This window comes from Elephantulus edwardii, unplaced genomic scaffold (genome assembly GCF_000299155.1).
Source record: "Elephantulus edwardii isolate Elephantulus edwardi_28Jun2011 unplaced genomic scaffold, EleEdw1.0 scaffold00116, whole genome shotgun sequence".
In the NCBI taxonomy this organism is placed as follows: domain Eukaryota; kingdom Metazoa; phylum Chordata; class Mammalia; order Macroscelidea; family Macroscelididae; genus Elephantulus; species Elephantulus edwardii.
Window position 1 is genome coordinate 3,680,357 of NW_006399866.1, and position 17,942 is coordinate 3,698,298.

The following is a 17,942-nucleotide window of genomic DNA, read 5'->3' on the forward strand; positions in this document are numbered from 1 at the left end:
AGGAAGTGGATGCCACTCCTGCCTAGTTCTAATCATTCAACATCTTTGTCTACAGGAGGTCTTTTTTTTATTAGCTTTCCTAGTGGGTATGAATCACTGTGGTTTTTATTTGCATTTCCCTGGTTGATTGTTGATAGTGAGCCTGTTTTCATGTGTTAATTTACCGTGTCCATGTATGTCCTATTTAGGAAAGGGAGCTCTGGAGGCCTAGTCTTCAGGGAATGTGCTGCTGACTCAAAGGCTGCACCTCTTTGGCAGTTTGAACCCCTCAGTGGCTCCTAGAGAAAGATGGGCCTTCTCCTCCTATGAGATTTACAGCCTCTAAAAAGGTTCCATGGTGTAATGGTTAGCACTCTGGGATTTACAGCCTTGGTAATCCAATGGAGGGTGAACAAAAGTTGATTCTAGCTCTGAGTATTTGGGAGAACTCGAGAATATGATTAGTGCATAGCTTCTGTGAATTGTCTTTCAACATTTAGTAAGATATCTTTTGAAGTATGAAAAATTGTTATTCCCTCATTGAATTGTCTTCTTGTCCTTGTCAGTGATGACTTGACCATAAATAAGCACAGAATTTCTTTCTGTATTTTCAATTCTGTTCCACTGATCTCTGTGTCTATCCTGATGTCAGCACCATTGTCTTGCTTTGTAGTAAATTTCACATCCAGGAAGTGAGTCCTCTGTTTCATTTCAAAGACTTAAACTTCATCATAGAGATATAACAAAACACTTATCCCAATAATTTTTTCCTGTACAATTTAATGACAATATTTATAATTACTTTTATCATGTTGTGCAACCATTACCATTTCAATTTCCAAATTTTCCATCATCCTTACAGAAACTGTTCTATTGTAACCTATAGCACTTTTTTTTAAACCCTTGCAATTTATTTGCTGAAGGAATAGGTCCTTTGTCCTGTAATTTCCCTGGTCTGAATTTTCTGAATTTATTGATTATGTTCTTTGGTGTCACTTCTCATGTTCTCCTGTTCTCTGTGTTTTTAATAAACTGGTAATCAGATCTAGACAGGTGATCTGATTTAGGTTCAGTTCTTCTGCAGAGTAATTTGCACCTAATGTAGGCTTAACTCTGATGTTAGGGGCCGCTGGTGATCCTTGCCTGGCTCGTGTTTTCAGTGGAGGTGATTTATACACTGAAAGGGCCACTCTGGTTGCTGTGTGGGTTGATAGAGGCATTGAGTGGGATAATAATAAAACAAAGCATTTGTTGCCTTGACTGCCATGCAGTGACCACAACAGAAATGTTAGCCATTATTCTTGTTAGAGCTGTGGGGACCCATGTCCTGGGCTCAGAATCATATTCTAGCTAGGACTCTCTCTTCCCTTCTCTGCATTTGGAGAAGTCAGCAGTACCCGGCGGCTCAGGGAGGCATGTTCAGGAAGGTGGCGGCCATCTTTGTGTACCTGGCAGGGCCTCTCCAGGGAAAGAAGGCTGGAGCCTCCTCGTTCACCAGGTGCTTGCACCAAACTGTAAGTGCTCCAGCCCCTCCACTCTGCCACCTGCATGGCCTGGGGTTCCTGGGGTCCAGCTTGGCTCTCGCTTGTGTGTAGCCTCCTGGTTTAGGATGTCCTCCCGCCTGCAGCCTGGATGTGGGACCCTCCCTTGGGCTTGCCTTTAGTTTGGAGGTTATTGCTCTGCATCTGAATGGTCTGCTTGGTGCTGTTGCTTCCCATTTCATCCCTTATGCACAAGCCCAAGGCTCAGTACACAATAGATGCTCAGTAAACATTCACTGAGTAAGTGCATAAATCCAACAACAAGTAGTTTTGTTTTTATTTGTGTTTTTTCCCCACATATCTAAGCAGTCTTTGATGTACTTGAAATTCACTCATGAGCACCCCAGTTTTCTGATATCCCTTTATTTCTTCATTTTCTAAACCTATTTAGTAATATTTACCACTTCCTTTCTTCTGCCTCTCTTTCCGTGTTCCTGAATCCTTCTTCTAGTCTTACTCCCATTCCAGCTGCCTTCAAAGTTTTTCACTTCGGCTTCTGTCTCCTACCTTCCCTCCCTACTCTCCCTTATCTTATATTAGGTTTTTTCATGTAAAGCATCCTCCATTCAAAAACATTTCCACCGCTCATCAGACCTAAAATGCCATCATCATTTGTAAGATGTACTGTTATTTTATAGATCAAAAAGAAAATAAAATGCCAACTAAACTCATGTCACTTATTGTTAGATATACCTAACTAAATTCAGAGGTAGCTCAAAGTGAAAAATATATACATTTCAGAATTGATCAGGTAGGGTTCATTCACTGCACTTTTATACAACAAATTTGGAAACAATTAAAATTACCCATGATTCATCCCAAGAAACTTGCTGGTATAGTACATTATGAATTGCGCTGCTCACCAAAAGGTCAGAAGTTTGAATCCACCAACTGCTCCCCAGAGGTAAGATCCTCACTCAGTCTCCTCCTATAAAGATTTATAGCCTTGATTAAAATCCATTCAACAATGAAAGAGTTTGGATTTTATATCATTCCTCCATTCAGAAAATACCTTTGCTAACAATTTGATGTATTTCTTTCATAGCTTTCTATATGTACATGTTCCTAGAAAACATGTATATATGTATGTATCAGTTGGTTTGTTTTTTAAAAATTACCAAAGCAGAATTATACTGAACAGGCTTTCTGTAGCCTGTTTTGTTGATAACAATATACCACATCAACAATTTTTTTTAATGTACAGTTGTCTCCTACACATTTATTTAAGAAAATTTTAAAATTATTAACTAACCAATCAAAGACGCAGAGAAGCCAAAGCACAAGGAAGAATTCAAGATACTAAAGAGCTGAACAGAAGATTCCAAAAGGCTGCTCGGAATGACAAAGCAAAATACTACAATGAGATTTGCGAGGAGCTAGAGTCAGAAAATCAAAAGGGCCGGACTCGCTCAGCATTTCTTTTTTTTTTTTTTGCTCAGCATTTCTTAAGCTCAAGGAACTGAAGAACAGATTCAAACCTAGAGTTGCTGTAATCAAGGATGCTTTGGGCAGAATATTAAATGATCCAGGAAGTATTAAAAGAAGATGGAAGGAATATACTGAGTCATTATATAGAAAGGAATTGGCAGATACAGAGGAATTTAAAGAAATAACATATAAGCAAGAGCCTATGGTGATGAAGGAAGAAGTTCAAGCTGCTTTGAAGGAAATAGCAAAAAATAAGGCCCCAGGAATAGATGGTATACCAATTGAAGTATTTCAGATAACAGATGTTGCCCTGGATGTGCTCACCAAGTTGTGCCAAGAAATCTGGAGAACAACCACTTGGCCAACTGACTGGAAGAGATCTATATTTGTTCCCATTCCAAAGAAAGGTGACCCAACTGAGTGTGGAAACTACAGAACAGTGTCATTGATTTCACATGCAAGCAAGATTCTGCTGAAGATCATCCAAAAACGGTTGGAACAGCACATCAGCAGAGAACTGCCGGAAGTCCAGGCTGGGTTTAGAAGGGCTCGTGGTACTAGGGATATTGTTGCTGATGTTAGATGGATCTTGGCTGAAAGCAGAGAATACCAGAAGAATGTCTATCTGTGTTTCATTGATTATGCAAAGGCATTTGACTGTGTGGATCATAACAAACTGTGGCTGACTCTGAGAAGAATGGGAATCCCAGAACATTTAATTGTGCTAATACGAAACCTATACTTGGACCAAGAGGCAGTAGTCAGAACAGAGCAGGGTAACACTGCATGGTTCAAAATTGGGAAGGGTGTACGCCAGGGATGCATCCTGTCTCCATACCTTTTCAACATGTATGCAGAGCAGATTATCCGAGAGGCTGGGCTCTATGAGGAGAATTGTGGCATCAGGATTGGTGGAAGGTCTATTAACAATCTCCGTTATGCAGATGACACAACCCTGCTTGCTGAAACTGAGGAGGACCTCATGCATATGCTGCGAAGGGTCGAGGACTGCAGCCTTCAGTATGGACTGAGGCTCAATGTCAAAAAGACAAAGATTCTCACCACTGGACCAATTGGCAGCATCAGGATGGGTGACGAAGAGATTGAGATTGTTCACAGCTTCAGTTTGCTCGGCTCCACAGTCAACACTCTTGGCACCAGCAGTCAGGAAATCAAAAAGCGTATCGCGATGGGAAAGTCTGCTGTTAGGGACCTCTCTGAAGTATTTAAGAGCAACAGTGTCTCTCTGGAGACTAAGGTGCACCTGATACAAGCCATGGTCTTTGCAATCACTTGTTATGCATCAGAGAGTTGCACAATGACTAGGGAGGACAGAAGGAGAATTGATGCCTTTGAGCTGTGGTGCTGGAGAAGAGTATTGAATGTACCATGGACTGCCAAGAAAACAAACAGATTCATCCTGGAGAGGGTTAAACCAAGCTACTCCTTGGAGGCAAGGATTCTGGGGCTTCGTCTGACATACTTTGGACATGTTGCCAGGAGGGACGGGTCCTTGGAGAGGGACATCATGCTTGGGAGGGTTGAGGGACAGCGCAGGAGGGGAAGACCCTCTATGAGATGGATTGATTCGGTGACTGGGGTAATCGGGATGGGTGTGTCAGAGGCGGTGCGGTTGGCGCAGGATAGAGCAGGGTTTAGGGCTGTTGTGCATAGGGTCGCTATGAGTCGGAAACGACTCGACGGCACATAACAACAACAACAATCAAAGACGGCCACTACTAACATTTTGGCTATAATACGATCTTTTCCTGGCAGGGATCACCCTTGTTTTAGAGTGTACTGGGTGCCAGGCTTGGTGATGATGTGAGGCTTGGTGACGGGTGACCCAGTGAAGGAATGGGGCTGCAAGTATTGGCAAAGCACTCAGTAGGTGCCAGATCTCATGCTGGGTCCTTTGCCAATCACTCACTTCAACATACCCAGGCTGTCTGGGAGAAGATATTCTGTCCCTATTGTCCCCTTCCGGGTCGGAGGGCCTAGTAGTTGGAGCTCTACTGCTATAGTCATCCTGGCCAGCTTCTCCACTGATGAGTCTCTGCATCTCGTCAAGCCTCACTGTTTTCATTTCATGAAATGAGGATGATCACTCTATCTTCTGTTCTGTGGGGACTGAAGGAGATCATAAGTTCAGGGAAAACACAGAGAGGATCTCTGTTAGCCAGAACTAATGTTGGAAACCTGGTTCCACTACATACCAGCCATCTAGACCAGAGGATGACTGAGGGATCACAGAGCCCATGCTGATGGGGACACTGATGTCAGCAGAAGCTAAAATCACCGGTCAGTGCCACCCAACCAAGGCAGCTTGGAGACTTAAGACCCACCAGTTTCTGCAGACCTTGGGAGAGAGGACTTAGATGTCCTGACAGGAATCCAGGAGGAAGAGGGTCTAAAGGGAAATGAGGATCCCTGCGCCCCTCCCAGGACCAAAAAGTCTCCCTCTCTCCTCAGTCAGAAGATGGTTTATGTCAAACAAGCTTGAATCTGAAAGTACTGTGTGACCTTGAGCAGACTACTCCCCTCAGTGCCTCATTTTCACATCTGTAAAATGGGCCCAGCCATACTACCTGCAAATTGACCTGAGAATTAAGTGAAAAAGCTTAAATGAAGGCCAGGCCCGCAGCAAATGGAAAGCTGGTCTCACTGTCGTAATTGCTGTTCTCCTGATGCCTGCTTCTCTTTTTTTTTTTTTCTATAATTATATTTTATTAATTTTCATAAACATTTACAGAGATTTTGGGCCTCCACTCACTCATTGTTGCACTATTCTCTCTACCCTCCTCCCAGTTTGTTCTTGTCCAAATGCCACAGTGCTTGTCAAAGCCAGTTCTGATTAATCTTCTTTGTCAGTGTATCCTTTGCCATTCCCTATCACTCCTCCCTGAGAGAGACTTCACCCTGAGTCATAAGGAAAAGGGGACGGCGTATTCTCTTAGCTACTTCCTGCTGAAAAGGGACGCTGTGGGTTTCAGGGTGAAGATCTTCTCTCACTACTCTAAAGGGCCCCTTTGTGATGCCTGCTTCTCTTGCTTCTCCTCCTTATCACCCAGCCCTTTAAAACCACTCTTTAATCCTGTTGAGCCAGGGCTCAGTTTGAGAAGGAACCCTGCTCTCCCATGGGAGACTGGGGGAGGCTGAGCCTGCAGGCTTCACATGTAGGCGGTTTGGAGGCTGGCGAGGAGAGGAGCCTGCCAGGACCGGCTGGGGAGGCCGGCTGGTGACCAGCCCCACTATCTCTGATCTGTTTCCTCCCAGGATGTGGGGAGGGTAAGGCTGTGCCCAGAAAGCAGCCACCTCTCAACAGCCAGACCAGGCTGCCATGTACTTGGACTTTAAATGCACTCTCACTGTCTCCAGGTGGCCATGGCCAGGCGGCTGCAAGCCCGAAGGCTGGACGGGATTGACAAGAACCCTTGGTGAGCTGGGCCTGGGACGTGTGGTGCCCATTTGGGCACAGGGGTGGGATGGCTTTTGTCATCGAGTCTGCTGTATGGCAGTGGAACCCAAAGTGACCTCAGTGTATGGTGTTTGAGATTTGCAGCCACAGCCAAGGGGCTGCCAAGGAACTGCTGATGTTGGGGAGGGACTCTGAATCCAGGTTTGGTTTGAAACTTATCTTCACTATGCCTGGCAGTCATACCAGGGCCAGTGAGCATCAGCTCCAAGTCACAGCTTCCGGCTACAAAATGGAAATAACTATTAAGCCATCGCTGAAGGGCCCATGGAAGAAGGTAAAAAACTATATGATAGCAGTAGTATCCTACTTCTGTGGTGACCCGTATAGTTTACTATGGTAACCCAGTCACCAGGCTAAGGGCCTTCTAGGGTTTTTTAATTTCACATACAATTCCACCTTCATCTTTTGGAGTCTTCTCTGTGAGGCAGGTTGGGTAGACCTGTGACTCCATGTTTCAGAATAATGTAATGCAGAGGGAGGAAACTTCAGGCACACGGGCTGAAGAGGGCCACAGAGTTGGCCTAACAACCCAGCAGAGTTGTTGGATCCTGTAAGACCCTCATACCCAATGTACAGAGGAGGAGACTGAGGCCAGGAGAGAGTTTGTGGTGTAAAGTTTCATTCTTACTATGATGCCTTAGCCAGAAAAAAATATTCTCAGAAAAACAAGGCAAAGCAGTAGCTGGCCTTGGAGGACTGCAGAGGAGGTTGAAGGCCATTTGGTCAGGGCAAATGAGGGCCTCCAACTCCTGCAGACCCCATGAGGCCGTAGGGCCTATGTCCCACTGTGGAGCATCCACCCTCTAAAGTTAAGTCTCAGCTCTGCCATTAGCTGATCAGGAAGTCACTGCTCTCTGAGCATTGGCAACTGTGTGTCTTGAGAGGCCTTGAGGAATGTGGGGAGAAAGAGCATATTTTAGACATACATAATATTTACTATTATGCTGAGCCACTCCGGGGAGTTCAAGCCTGACTCATCTGCCCCTGGCCACCTGGACATTACATTGTACCCTCTTATCCAGCCTGTTGGTCTCTCCATTACTCTGGATAGGTGGTCCCAGACAGGGCAAAAAGAAGGGATGCTGGAGCCACGGATGGCAGGGTCCCTCTGTCCAATGGAGTGGTTAAGAACATAAACTTTTCTTCATGTCAAAGCTTAAATCTGTCATGCCCTAGCATGGAGACCATGGGCAAGTCACTGCAAATTTCAGCTTCTCTATCTGATAGCCAGCCAGAAAAAGGAACCATTCCAGTAAGACTACATGAAAGATTATCTGATCGAAGTGTCAACTTTCATCTTGACAAATGCATTAGTGGGTCATAAACTATAATTGAGGGAGCTCAACAAGTATTTTTAAAGAAGAGAAACAAAATCCTACGGTAGGTAGATCACATCTAGAATGATGAATGATGTTCCTGGGTTTCTACTTTATAGGGTTTGTGATGTACAAAATAATTCTTAATATGCCTCAGGTCAAAAAACAAACAAAAAAAGCTCCTGGGCTAATACAGGCTGTGCGTTGTACCTGGCCACAGTCTTGGTTATTTACTGTTGCTCAACCGAGATCTCCAGGCAAATCGCTTTCACAAAATGAAATTTATTCTCTTATAGTTTAGGAGGCTAAAAGTGTAAACTCAGGATGCCAGCCAGCTCTAGCAGAAGGTGCATTCTGTGGATGGTGGAGGAAAATCCATTTCCTTCACCATCTGTGGCCCAGGCATTGCTTGGTGGTCCCTCTGTGTCCTGCCCTTCTATGATGTTCAAAGAACTTCCTCTCTCAGAGACCCAAGTCCAAAGGACACACTCCACTCCTAGTGACTGGGGTACTGATTGGGGTACAGATGCTCCTCCATCATTGGTTCTCTTTTCTTACCTTTTAGCTCTAATGAGATAAAACATGTTACAGGCCACACCCTAGGGAAACTCCATTTATATTGGAGCTTGGCTGTAATAGGAGTAAGGAGTTGTGTTCCACCCTTAATCCATTTACAACTATTTGATTTATCAGATCATGTGCAAGGGTTATATCATTACATACATGCGTTTTGGAGACACACCTCTCAATCCACCACAGCCCCCATGCACAAAGCATGGGACTAGTTTTGATCCTCACACAGTTATCCAGACTGGAGGTGGAAGCTAATTGTCCATTTTTTCTAGATCAGCATCTATGTCCTCCTCACTATGTCCTGGAAGTGGGCTGAAGTCCAGGGTGGGGTACCAATTTTTCTTTTTGTCACGCAGGGTGGAGTTTATCAAACTGGCCAGTGAAAATGAGTGTGTAAACCTGGGCCAGGGCTTCCCCGACTTTGCACCCCCAGACTTCGCCATGAAAGCCTTTCAGCACGCCGTCAGCAGTGACATCATGCTCAACCAGTACACCAAGGGATTTGTGAGTCTCCAGGCCCCTTCTAGACCCCGGCACAAGATATTAAGGCAGCCTAGCAGGGGACACGGGGAACACTGAGCCCACATAGGTGTCAGGCCGTCAAAAACAGCACCAGTGGCCAAAGGTTGGCGTGGGAAGAGCTGAAGAATTCAGGTCAGCCATAGTTCAGTGTTCACTCAGTGCTCCCTCTACTCCAGGCCCCTTGCTGGGAATTTAGTGAGTAAGGTTAACAAGAAACCAGTAATGACAAGCCGGTTGATAAATGCTGTAATAAAGGAAGATGAGTGAGGTACTGTGGGAGCAGTAACAAAAGAATAGAAAGGAGATGTGAGTCAGGAAAAAATTCCTGGAGGAGGTGATACCCAAGTTGAGCCCTAAAGATACGCTGTTGATTGGGTTAGACTCCAATCTCTTTTTTTTTTTTTCTCTAAAGGGCCAGATTGTAAATATCTGGCCCCGAAATAGAACAGTGGTTCTTTTTTTTTAAAAAAAAAGTATTCTTTTTTTCTTTTGTATGTATTGTCAAATCGGATCTGACTGGTACAGGAGGAGATTGTCCCTCCTTCTCTAGCAAAGCATCTGGTGGATTTGAACCGTGCACCTCTGTTGCAGTGCAGCTTCTCGCCATTAGACCACCAGAGCTCACCAGTTTTTCTTTTTTTTTAACAGTTAATATCTTTATTTTACGAAGAACCTATCCAATTTGACTTTAAAAACATCCTCTTAAGAAGCCTAAGTATTGGGAAAGAAGAGAGCAAACATGCTAATAGGGAAATAAATAGATAATTTACAAAAGATAGCCATAAATAGATAATTTACAAAAGATAGCCATAAACATACGGTAAAATATCACTCTATTAATAAAAAAATAAATTTTAAAATAATGAACATTTGTGGCTTATAAAATTATCTAAATGTATGAGTACCCTGTTCTGAGAAGACTATGGAGAAAAATGCTGCTTTTTAAAAAAAAAAATGAAACTTGTAAAAACTCTTTTTGTTGTAATTTCAGGAATGTTTACAGAGTAAATTTGTTTTCCATTGAACCTGCATGCATGTTTTGTTTTATGGTATTAATTACAATACCCACACTGAGTTCTGGTGGCATAGTGTGTCACACTATGTTTGGCTGCTAACAAAAAAGTCAATGGTTCAAATCCAGTAGCTGCTCTAAAGAAGGAAAATAGGCTCTCTGGTTCTGTAAAGATTTCTGGCCTTCGAAATCCAGAGATGGCCCTCTGAGTTGGACTCAACTGTTGGGACTAGGTATGGAGAGCAATGTACCCACAGGGAAGGCAATTCTAACTCCTGATTCTAGAATGTCTAGTATAGTTTTCCAGAGTTTTAAGCCTTCTAAAAATACCTATATAAACATACATTATATACACATACCTATATATATTTTCTTGTTGTTGTTGTGTACCATAGAGTGGGAACTGACCCATAGCTGACCCTCCAGCGAGTTTTCAAAGACAGTTAATCACAATGGGAGGAGATTGCCCATGGAACAGCTGATGACTTCAAACTGTGTGCCTTGGCTAGCTCTGGTGGCCTAGTGGCAAGAAGCTGCACTGCAATCCTAGAAGTATGCGGTTCGAATCCACCAGATGCTCTGCTGGAGAAGGAGGGACAATCTCCTCCTGTACCAGTCAGATCTGATTTGACGGTATACACACACAAAATAATAAAAACAACAAAAAAAAATAATAAAAAAACCCAAAACTGTGTGCCTTCAGAATTGCAGTGCAGCTTCTGGCCACTAGGCCACTAGAGTGCCTTACTTTTTTTAAATAAATATGTGACTGGAAAGTTAGTTAATTCCTTGAATCTCAGAGAGGGTTCCTTTCATCCTGGCCAGCTGTGGGCAGTATCAATATTTTCATATCGCTGTATATTAGTGTTACATTTTTATAATATTATTGTGATATTTTTCTGTTACTTTCATCTGCTTTTCTGTAGTTATTATTTTCATATGTAATCAGACATCAGCACTTTTACTTCATAAAATATCTTTGCTGATTTGAATTTTTTCACTTGAATATATATCTTTTTCATATTGCTTTGTAAGAACTCTTTATATATTAAATATCTTATCTCTTTTTTCTTTTTTTAATTGAGATTTTAATTAAAGTTTATAAAAAACTTGGATTTTCATTCACTCATGGTTGCACATTTTCCTCCCTACCCACCATCCCCAGTTCGCTTTTTCTTTGAAAAAAGTTCTTTCATTGTTGTGCAATCCCCCCTAATCTCTTTTCCTTATGTTGTAATTTTTTTCCTCTTTGTCTTTTCATGATATATTTTATTATACAGACAATTTTTATTTTTACCTCATTCAGTCTGGTTAAATAATAAGTCAGTTGGGCTCTGAACCTTAGGTTTCAGTCATTTGGCTTGGCCTTGAGTATTTTATCAGCATCCTCTTGATACACACTTACAGATCGAGTAGTCCTCACAAAATGGAGTGCTTCCAAAGCATCAAGTCCTGTTGAACTGCAACTCAAAATAAACAAACAAACCTTAAGACTTTGTGTAACCTTGGGAAAGTAATTTTCTTTCTCTGGGTATCTAATTCACACTTGTCAAACAATGAGGATTAAATAATGCCACATTTACAAGGTACCTGTGAGGAGCAGTAAATGTGCTCTGTAACCGAAGGGTTATGTTTAAAGTGTGGAGTTCCCACTACATCAAGGGCTCCCTTAGCCTGTACTCTCTGAGGACACACTGGGGCTGATTCTCTACCACATCCCAGCCTTGGATGTCAGGCCTCGCCCGCAGCTGGCTCAGTCCTCTGGTGGAGGAGTTAAAGAGCTCACCCCATAAGAACTGACTTCCCCAAAAAAATCTACATCCAGCTGAGTGGGAAGGTGGGCCCAGACTGGCTCAGGTAGCTGAGACCACTGACTATTACTGTCCTGGCAGGGACACCCACCACTGACAAAGGTCCTGGCAAGCTTCTTTGGGAAGCTGCTGGGGCAGGAAATGGACCCCCTCAAGAATGTGCTGGTGACTGTGGGTGCTTATGGAGCCCTGTTCACAGCTTTCCAAGCCTTGGTGGACGAAGGAGATGAGGTGAGTGGGCCAGCTTTGGGCTAGATTAGGTTGAGAGGTCAAGGTAATGTTGACTCCAGCAAATCTAACCTTCATACCCAGGTCATCATCATTGAACCCTTTTTTGACTGTTATGAGCCCATGACATTGATGGCCGGAGGTCACCCTGTATTTATGCCCCTGAAGTTGGTAAGATCACCAGGTGGGCTGAGGGTCAGCAGAGGGATCCAAGCAATGAGCTGGGTTGGATTTCTGAAAGAAGAAAGAAATTTAAAAAGGCCTGTTCCTCTGAGATGAGGGGAGTGGGGTGGTCTGGAACCCCAGGGGGAAGAAGGTGGGCACAGATGCAGAGGAGGAGGAGGGTCAAATCCCTGAGTATTTCACCCCTCTCTCCCACTTTTTATTGTAGAGCCCCTCCAATAATGGGGAACTGGATTCCAGCAGCAACTGGCACCTGGACCCTACAGAGTTGGCCAGCAAATTTACATCTCGCACCAAAGTCTTGATCCTCAACACACCCAACAACCCTCTGGGAAAGGTACCAAAGGGATCTCCTTCCCAGAAATCCTCCAGGTCTCAATTCTTGTGATTAGCTTCAACTAAATCCTTTCTGTCTCTGGGCCTCTACTTCATTTGTGAAATGGGAAGGCTGCAGGCAGTATGCAATAAGGGCCTCCTTCAGGCTCAGGGCTTTCAGTACCTCTGCTTCAAAGTCCCTTGTGAGCACTGAGCCTTCCAGGGAAGGTACCAGGGCTAGTGGGCCAGGTGCAGCCATCACCTCCCAGTGACCTGGGGGCGGTAACTTTGCTCCCCAAAGTGCTACCTCATCTGTAAAATGAGAGCGTGGCAGAATCAAACTCACAGGGCCAGTGAGGTGGGAATTCAGTGGTATAATACAGGTAAACTCCTTAAGAACCAGGCTTGGCTGGATCCTTCAACCTCTTTCTGAGCAGGCCTCCCAAAGATCTGGGGAGGAGTGTCCCAGCTGCAGGCCTGTATGCCCTCTTGGGTCCTCACAGGTCTTCTCCAAGGCAGAACTGGAGTTGGTGGCCAGCTTGTGCCAGCAGCATGACGTGGTGTGCATCAGTGATGAGGTCTACCAGTGGCTGGTCTTTGACGGGAACCAGCACATAAGCATCGGTGAGCTGGGTTCTGGACGTTCCCTCTGGCCTGGCCTGCCTCACCTGTGGTGGGCCTTGAGCCCAGTCTAGGAGTCAGTTCGGGCCTGGTGATTAGGACTGAGGGGTTGGAGCCACACAGGTTGCATGAATTTGGGCAGTGACTTCTCTGGCAATGCACCTGCCTCCCTGGGTGGTCCTGAGGAAGAGACAGTAAGTCCTATAAATAGCTTAGCACTTAGATGGTCCTTCAATGTTAAGAGCCTGTGAATGACCCTTGGGACCCAGACCGTACCTCTCCTCAGCCCCACCTCTAACCCCGTCTGTTCTCTTTGGCCTCGGGCAGCCAGTCTTCCTGGCATGTGGGAACGCACCCTGACCATCGGCAGTGCTGGCAAGACGTTTAGTGCCACCGGCTGGAAGGTAAGTGCATGAGAGCACCCTGTAAGTCTTGGCCAGCAGGGTGGCCTGGGTGCTAACAAAAGGCTTGGCCAGGCATGGAGGGCCTCACTCTCTACCTGTGTTCCTGGTCCAGGTGGGCTGGGCCCTCGGCCCAGATCATCTCATGAAGCACCTGAAGACTGTGCACCAGAACTCGGTGTTTCACTGTCCCACACAGACCCAGGTGAGGAAGGGACCTGCCACTGGGGTGGGGAGGGGCAAGAAAAGGACCCAGATTGGCCATGGAGTCAATTCATACCGGACATATCTGCTTGTCCACCCATGCTCCCCAGGCTGCAGTGGCCTGGAGCTTTGAGCGGGAGCAGCAGCACTTCGGCGAGCCCAGCAGCTATTTTGTCCAGCTCCCAGAGGCCACCCAGCACAAAAGGGACCACATGATACGCAGCCTACAGTCGGTGGGGCTGCGGCCCATCATCTCCCAGGGTAGCTACTTCCTTGTCACAGACATCTCAGACTTCAGTGAGTAGACAGCGGGCCTGGGCAGGGTGGGAGAGCCCGAGGGATGAAAGGCTGCCCAGGGTTCAGTTTGGCTCTGTTCCCCAGAGAGCAAGATGCCAGACTTGCCTGGTGCTGAAGATGAGGCCTATGACAGTCGCTTCATCAAGTGGATGATCAAGAACAAGGTGGGCTTGCCTTGGTTTTACAGTTTCTCCCTGGGCAGGACCAACGGGTCGGACTCCAGCCCAGACACTATCCTGAGTCTAGTATCACACTGAATCCCCTTCAAGTAATGGGCAGTCTCTTAACTTTGAACAAGATGCCATATTTGACAGGAGTTCTTTCCCTGCTTTGGGCCCCATTTTCCCCATGTGTGTAGTAAGGAATCAGCCTGTGTTCTCAGAGGTCTCGTGCCAGCTCTATTCTGTGAGTCTAAGGCTTATTTCTGTCCACAGTTTCTGTAAATGTCCTTCCTTTCTTTCAGCCTCCACTTCCCTCTTACAAGGAGGGATTTGGGACAATACTCTGGCTTTCTTTTCCTCTGACCTGCATTTATTAGTGCTCTATTTGGGCTGACTTCCCTTACTGTGACACATCATGAGACTCTCTCTGTGTCCCCCTCACCCTGGAGGCTGGCCAGGGGTCCTTAGAGCCGAGCTGAATCATGGGCTTCCTCTTCTCCAGGGTTTGATGGCCATGCCAGTCTCCGTCTTCTACAGTGTACCACATCAGAAGCTCTTTGACCACTACATCCGCTTCTGCTTTGTAAAGGTAAAGGGCAAGGCTATGGGGTGGAAGGCTTTCTGAGGCTCCTTGGGAAGCAGAGCAGCACTGACTGGTGTTGGTACAGGATGAAGCCACACTCCAGGCCATGGATGAGAAGCTGCAAAAATGGAAAGCTGAACTCACACCCTGAAGTTGTCCCTTATCCCTGCGCCATCCTGTTCTTACCAGCTGTTTAAGGATCCATCATTGTCCATGCTTCAGCCATTCTCAGGATGGGCAGAAATGGTACTAAGGACCCGGAATGTCTCCAGAGAAGAGCCCTCCTTCTAAGCCTTGGGGAGTCTCTCTAAATAGTGCCTACACTCCAGTCTCGGAGTGGCCTGGGCCTCCCTCTGCTCCTCCCTAATGAGGTGGTAAGTCAGGCATTGGGTCTTCTCTGGGCCCCCTGACTTTCCTGGTACCCAGAGGGCTGAAGCTTCAAGTCCCAGCCCCAGGCCCAGCCCTGTATTGTCCCCAGAAAAAGCTCATGTGTCACCATGCCTTTCCTCATCTGTGTCCTGAAGTTACCTTTAGACCCAAAACCTCAAGCCAGGACTTTTTGCTCACAATAAAGTTTTAAATTATTTATACCCTTGTTGACTGCTTCATACTGTGGTGTTGCCCAAGACTTGGTCGAAGTGGAAGGAACCTCAAGGACCATCAGGTGGTGCCACTCCTTTGTACCAAATGTACAATGATGCGGTTTTTATGGGATAAAACTTGGCCCAAAGATGGGCAGCAACTTGGAGACTTACCTGTGGTCATACTCTTTGTAAAGGCAGGACGAGAACTAAGTCTTTTTTTTTTCTCTGAGTGTGTTTACTTCATTAAGAAGTACTGTAGTATAAAGGCAAATAAAATCGACAGAGTCGCAAAGCCAACCACAATAAGGGCTGCAAACTGTTCATCAGTAGGCTTCATGCTCTTCATTTTGGGGTCGTCTAAGCTCCCCAGGTCCCCTGTAAGCATGACCTCATTTCGTTGTAAGACAAAAGCTGCAGAGGGGCCGAAAGCTCCACTTAGCTCCGGAGAGATGTCGAGACATCGACAACACGCACACACGCGGAACCTGTAGTCTGTGTTTGTCTGGAGGCCTGAGATTTGGAATGTGGCTTCTTCTCCCTTGTACACCTGTTTGTATTCAGATTCTCTTCCAACCAACACCTGCAGAATGTAGCTGATAGGATCGCCTTTCATTGGCGGAACTGTCTCCCAGAGAATTTCACATGAATTCCCTTCTGTCACTCGTGGGGCTTTGATGGCAGGGGGCACACTCTTGGATGTGCTGACGGTGTAGGTTTCTGAGAAGGGCCCTTTGCCAGCCTCGCTGGCTGCCTGGATTCTGAAGGAGTAGCATGTCAACTCTGTCAGCCTCTGGACCTTGTAGGTGTGGCTGGGTCCTCTGTAGATAGAAATGAACCTCTTGTTCCTGTCCTCCACCTGCAGCGTGTACACCATGTCATCAGCAGCATGCGTCTGAGAACTAAGTCTTAAGTGCATTTTTCACCTCCTATAAATCAGATGGTATTGAAGACAGGCAATGTTGAACAGTTACTGGTGCTGGGCACAAGAATTGGGTGAGGTTGTGTAATGTGTGTTGCAGAGGAGGGTAAAGTAATAATGAGACAATCAAGAATGAGATAAGAGAGAGTAAAGATAGGGCCAATAGTCCTGATGACTGAGAGGCCTCAAGCCCTGCCTTTCTGCACCTTTCTGTGTATTTATTGAGAATCACCAGAAAGGTAAACAAAGGATAATCACAAGGGAATAGAACATAAAAACAAAGGATCATGGGAAGTCTTTTGCAGATAAGGCTAGTTCTTCTCTGTTGTTTACCTTATGCTAATCTCAGGAGGGAGGTATTGAGTAAATACAAATTAAGAACAACTTAAGGAATGCCTTGGTGCCTCAGGGTGAACTCCAGCTTATATTACACCTCCCTTATATCCTGATATGGCATTTGGTTTATTATTAATATTAAATTTTATATTTGGCTTCCCAGAACTGTGTGTTTGTGTGTGGGAGATGGAGATCGAACTCAAGTGTCTGACAGAGAAGATGCTAACAGGAACACAAAGCTCAGAGAACTGCTTTAATGAGTGCTAGGGATTGGCATAATTAAAAGAGAAAGTACTAGTTATGTGCAAGTCCTTCTTGCCAGGGACTTACATACCATCAACTCATTGAACAGTCACTGCAACCCTGTGAAACAGGAGTTCACTATCTGTGTTTTACCAATGAGGAAAGAAGTTAGGTGATTCGTGCATCAAGGCTATCCAGTTAGCAAAAGGTGGAAGCAGGTGTTTCCTACCTCTTCCTTGCATAAGAACACTATAAAAACTGTGTTGCCGGAGTGAGGTGGCCTCTGACCTCCCCTAACTCCACGTGGGGAAGAATCCCCTAAAAACAACATTAAGAGCACAAAACCAAGGGAACTCTGGTGGCCTAGTGGCAAGACGCTGCACTGTAATCCCAGAGGTACGTGGTTCAAATCCACCAGATGCTTTGCTGGAGAAGGAGGGGGCAATCCCTCCTGTACCAGTCAGATCTGATTTGACGGTACACTTAAAAATAATACAATAAAAAAAAATTTAAAAGAATTTTTAAAAAAAGCACAAAACCAGGTCTTTTGAGGTCAGACTTGGCCCTATGCTCCTGTGCCATTTATCGATTCTAATGTCAACTGTCTCTCCTATAGTTCCTACTACTCTACTGCCAGTTAACTCTCAACTCTCATTGCTGTCAAGTTGGAACTGACTCATAGCTGACCTTCCAGCAGGTTTTCAGAGGCTGTAAATCCCATAGGAGGAGATTGCCATCTTTCTCCCTCTGAGTAGCTAGTGGATTCAAACCACCAGGCTTTGGGTGACATTGCAGTAACCACACAGAACTCACAGTCAATACTCATAATCATAGTTTATTATAAAATAACAGGTTACAGTTTAGGTTGGAAATACAGAATAATTCTTTAGTCAGAACAGCTCCTTCTCAGGTGTGCTCAACAGTAAGACTCCCTCCGTCCTTCCTCTGGATCCTAGGCCCTGCCTGACCTAGAGTGTTAACATTCTGGAACTTGGGTGACGCCCCCTAACCCCCACACTCTGCCTAGACCCAGACTCTTGGTTCTGCCTCCTTGGAGTGGCAGATCAATTCAGCTCTGTCTCAGACTACGCTGGGTCACTGGTGCCACTGCTGTATTTCATTCTAGGTCTCTGCTGCAATCTGTCTTACATGAGAATCTCTAGACTAAACAGCTTTCCTGAAGGTAGTGAGACTCTATTTTCTGTCC

The 17,942-nt window shown here is 45.3% G+C and overlaps 2 protein-coding genes across 2 annotated transcripts; one reads left to right on the forward strand and one right to left on the reverse strand.

Annotated features, from left to right (window-relative positions):
* The first annotated feature begins 6,328 nt into the window (after positions 1-6,328).
* Positions 6,329-14,804, forward strand: CCBL1 (cysteine conjugate-beta lyase, cytoplasmic). Its single transcript, XM_006892480.1, has 12 exons — positions 6,329-6,385; positions 8,672-8,819; positions 11,742-11,891; positions 11,973-12,059; positions 12,280-12,408; positions 12,890-13,010; positions 13,335-13,411; positions 13,524-13,613; positions 13,723-13,909; positions 13,994-14,073; positions 14,573-14,659; positions 14,739-14,804. Exons 1-12 carry the CDS (start codon positions 6,333-6,335, stop codon positions 14,802-14,804), a joined length of 1,275 nt encoding a protein of 424 aa, XP_006892542.1. The 5' UTR covers positions 6,329-6,332.
* A 668-nt stretch (positions 14,805-15,472) lies between these two features.
* Positions 15,473-16,129, reverse strand: LOC102875289 (fibronectin type III domain-containing protein 3B-like). The gene has a single exon (XM_006892606.1). The coding sequence runs from the start codon at positions 16,109-16,111 to the stop codon at positions 15,473-15,475; it is 639 nt and encodes a 212-aa protein (XP_006892668.1). The 5' UTR covers positions 16,112-16,129.
* Positions 16,130-17,942: the final 1,813 nt, after the last annotated feature.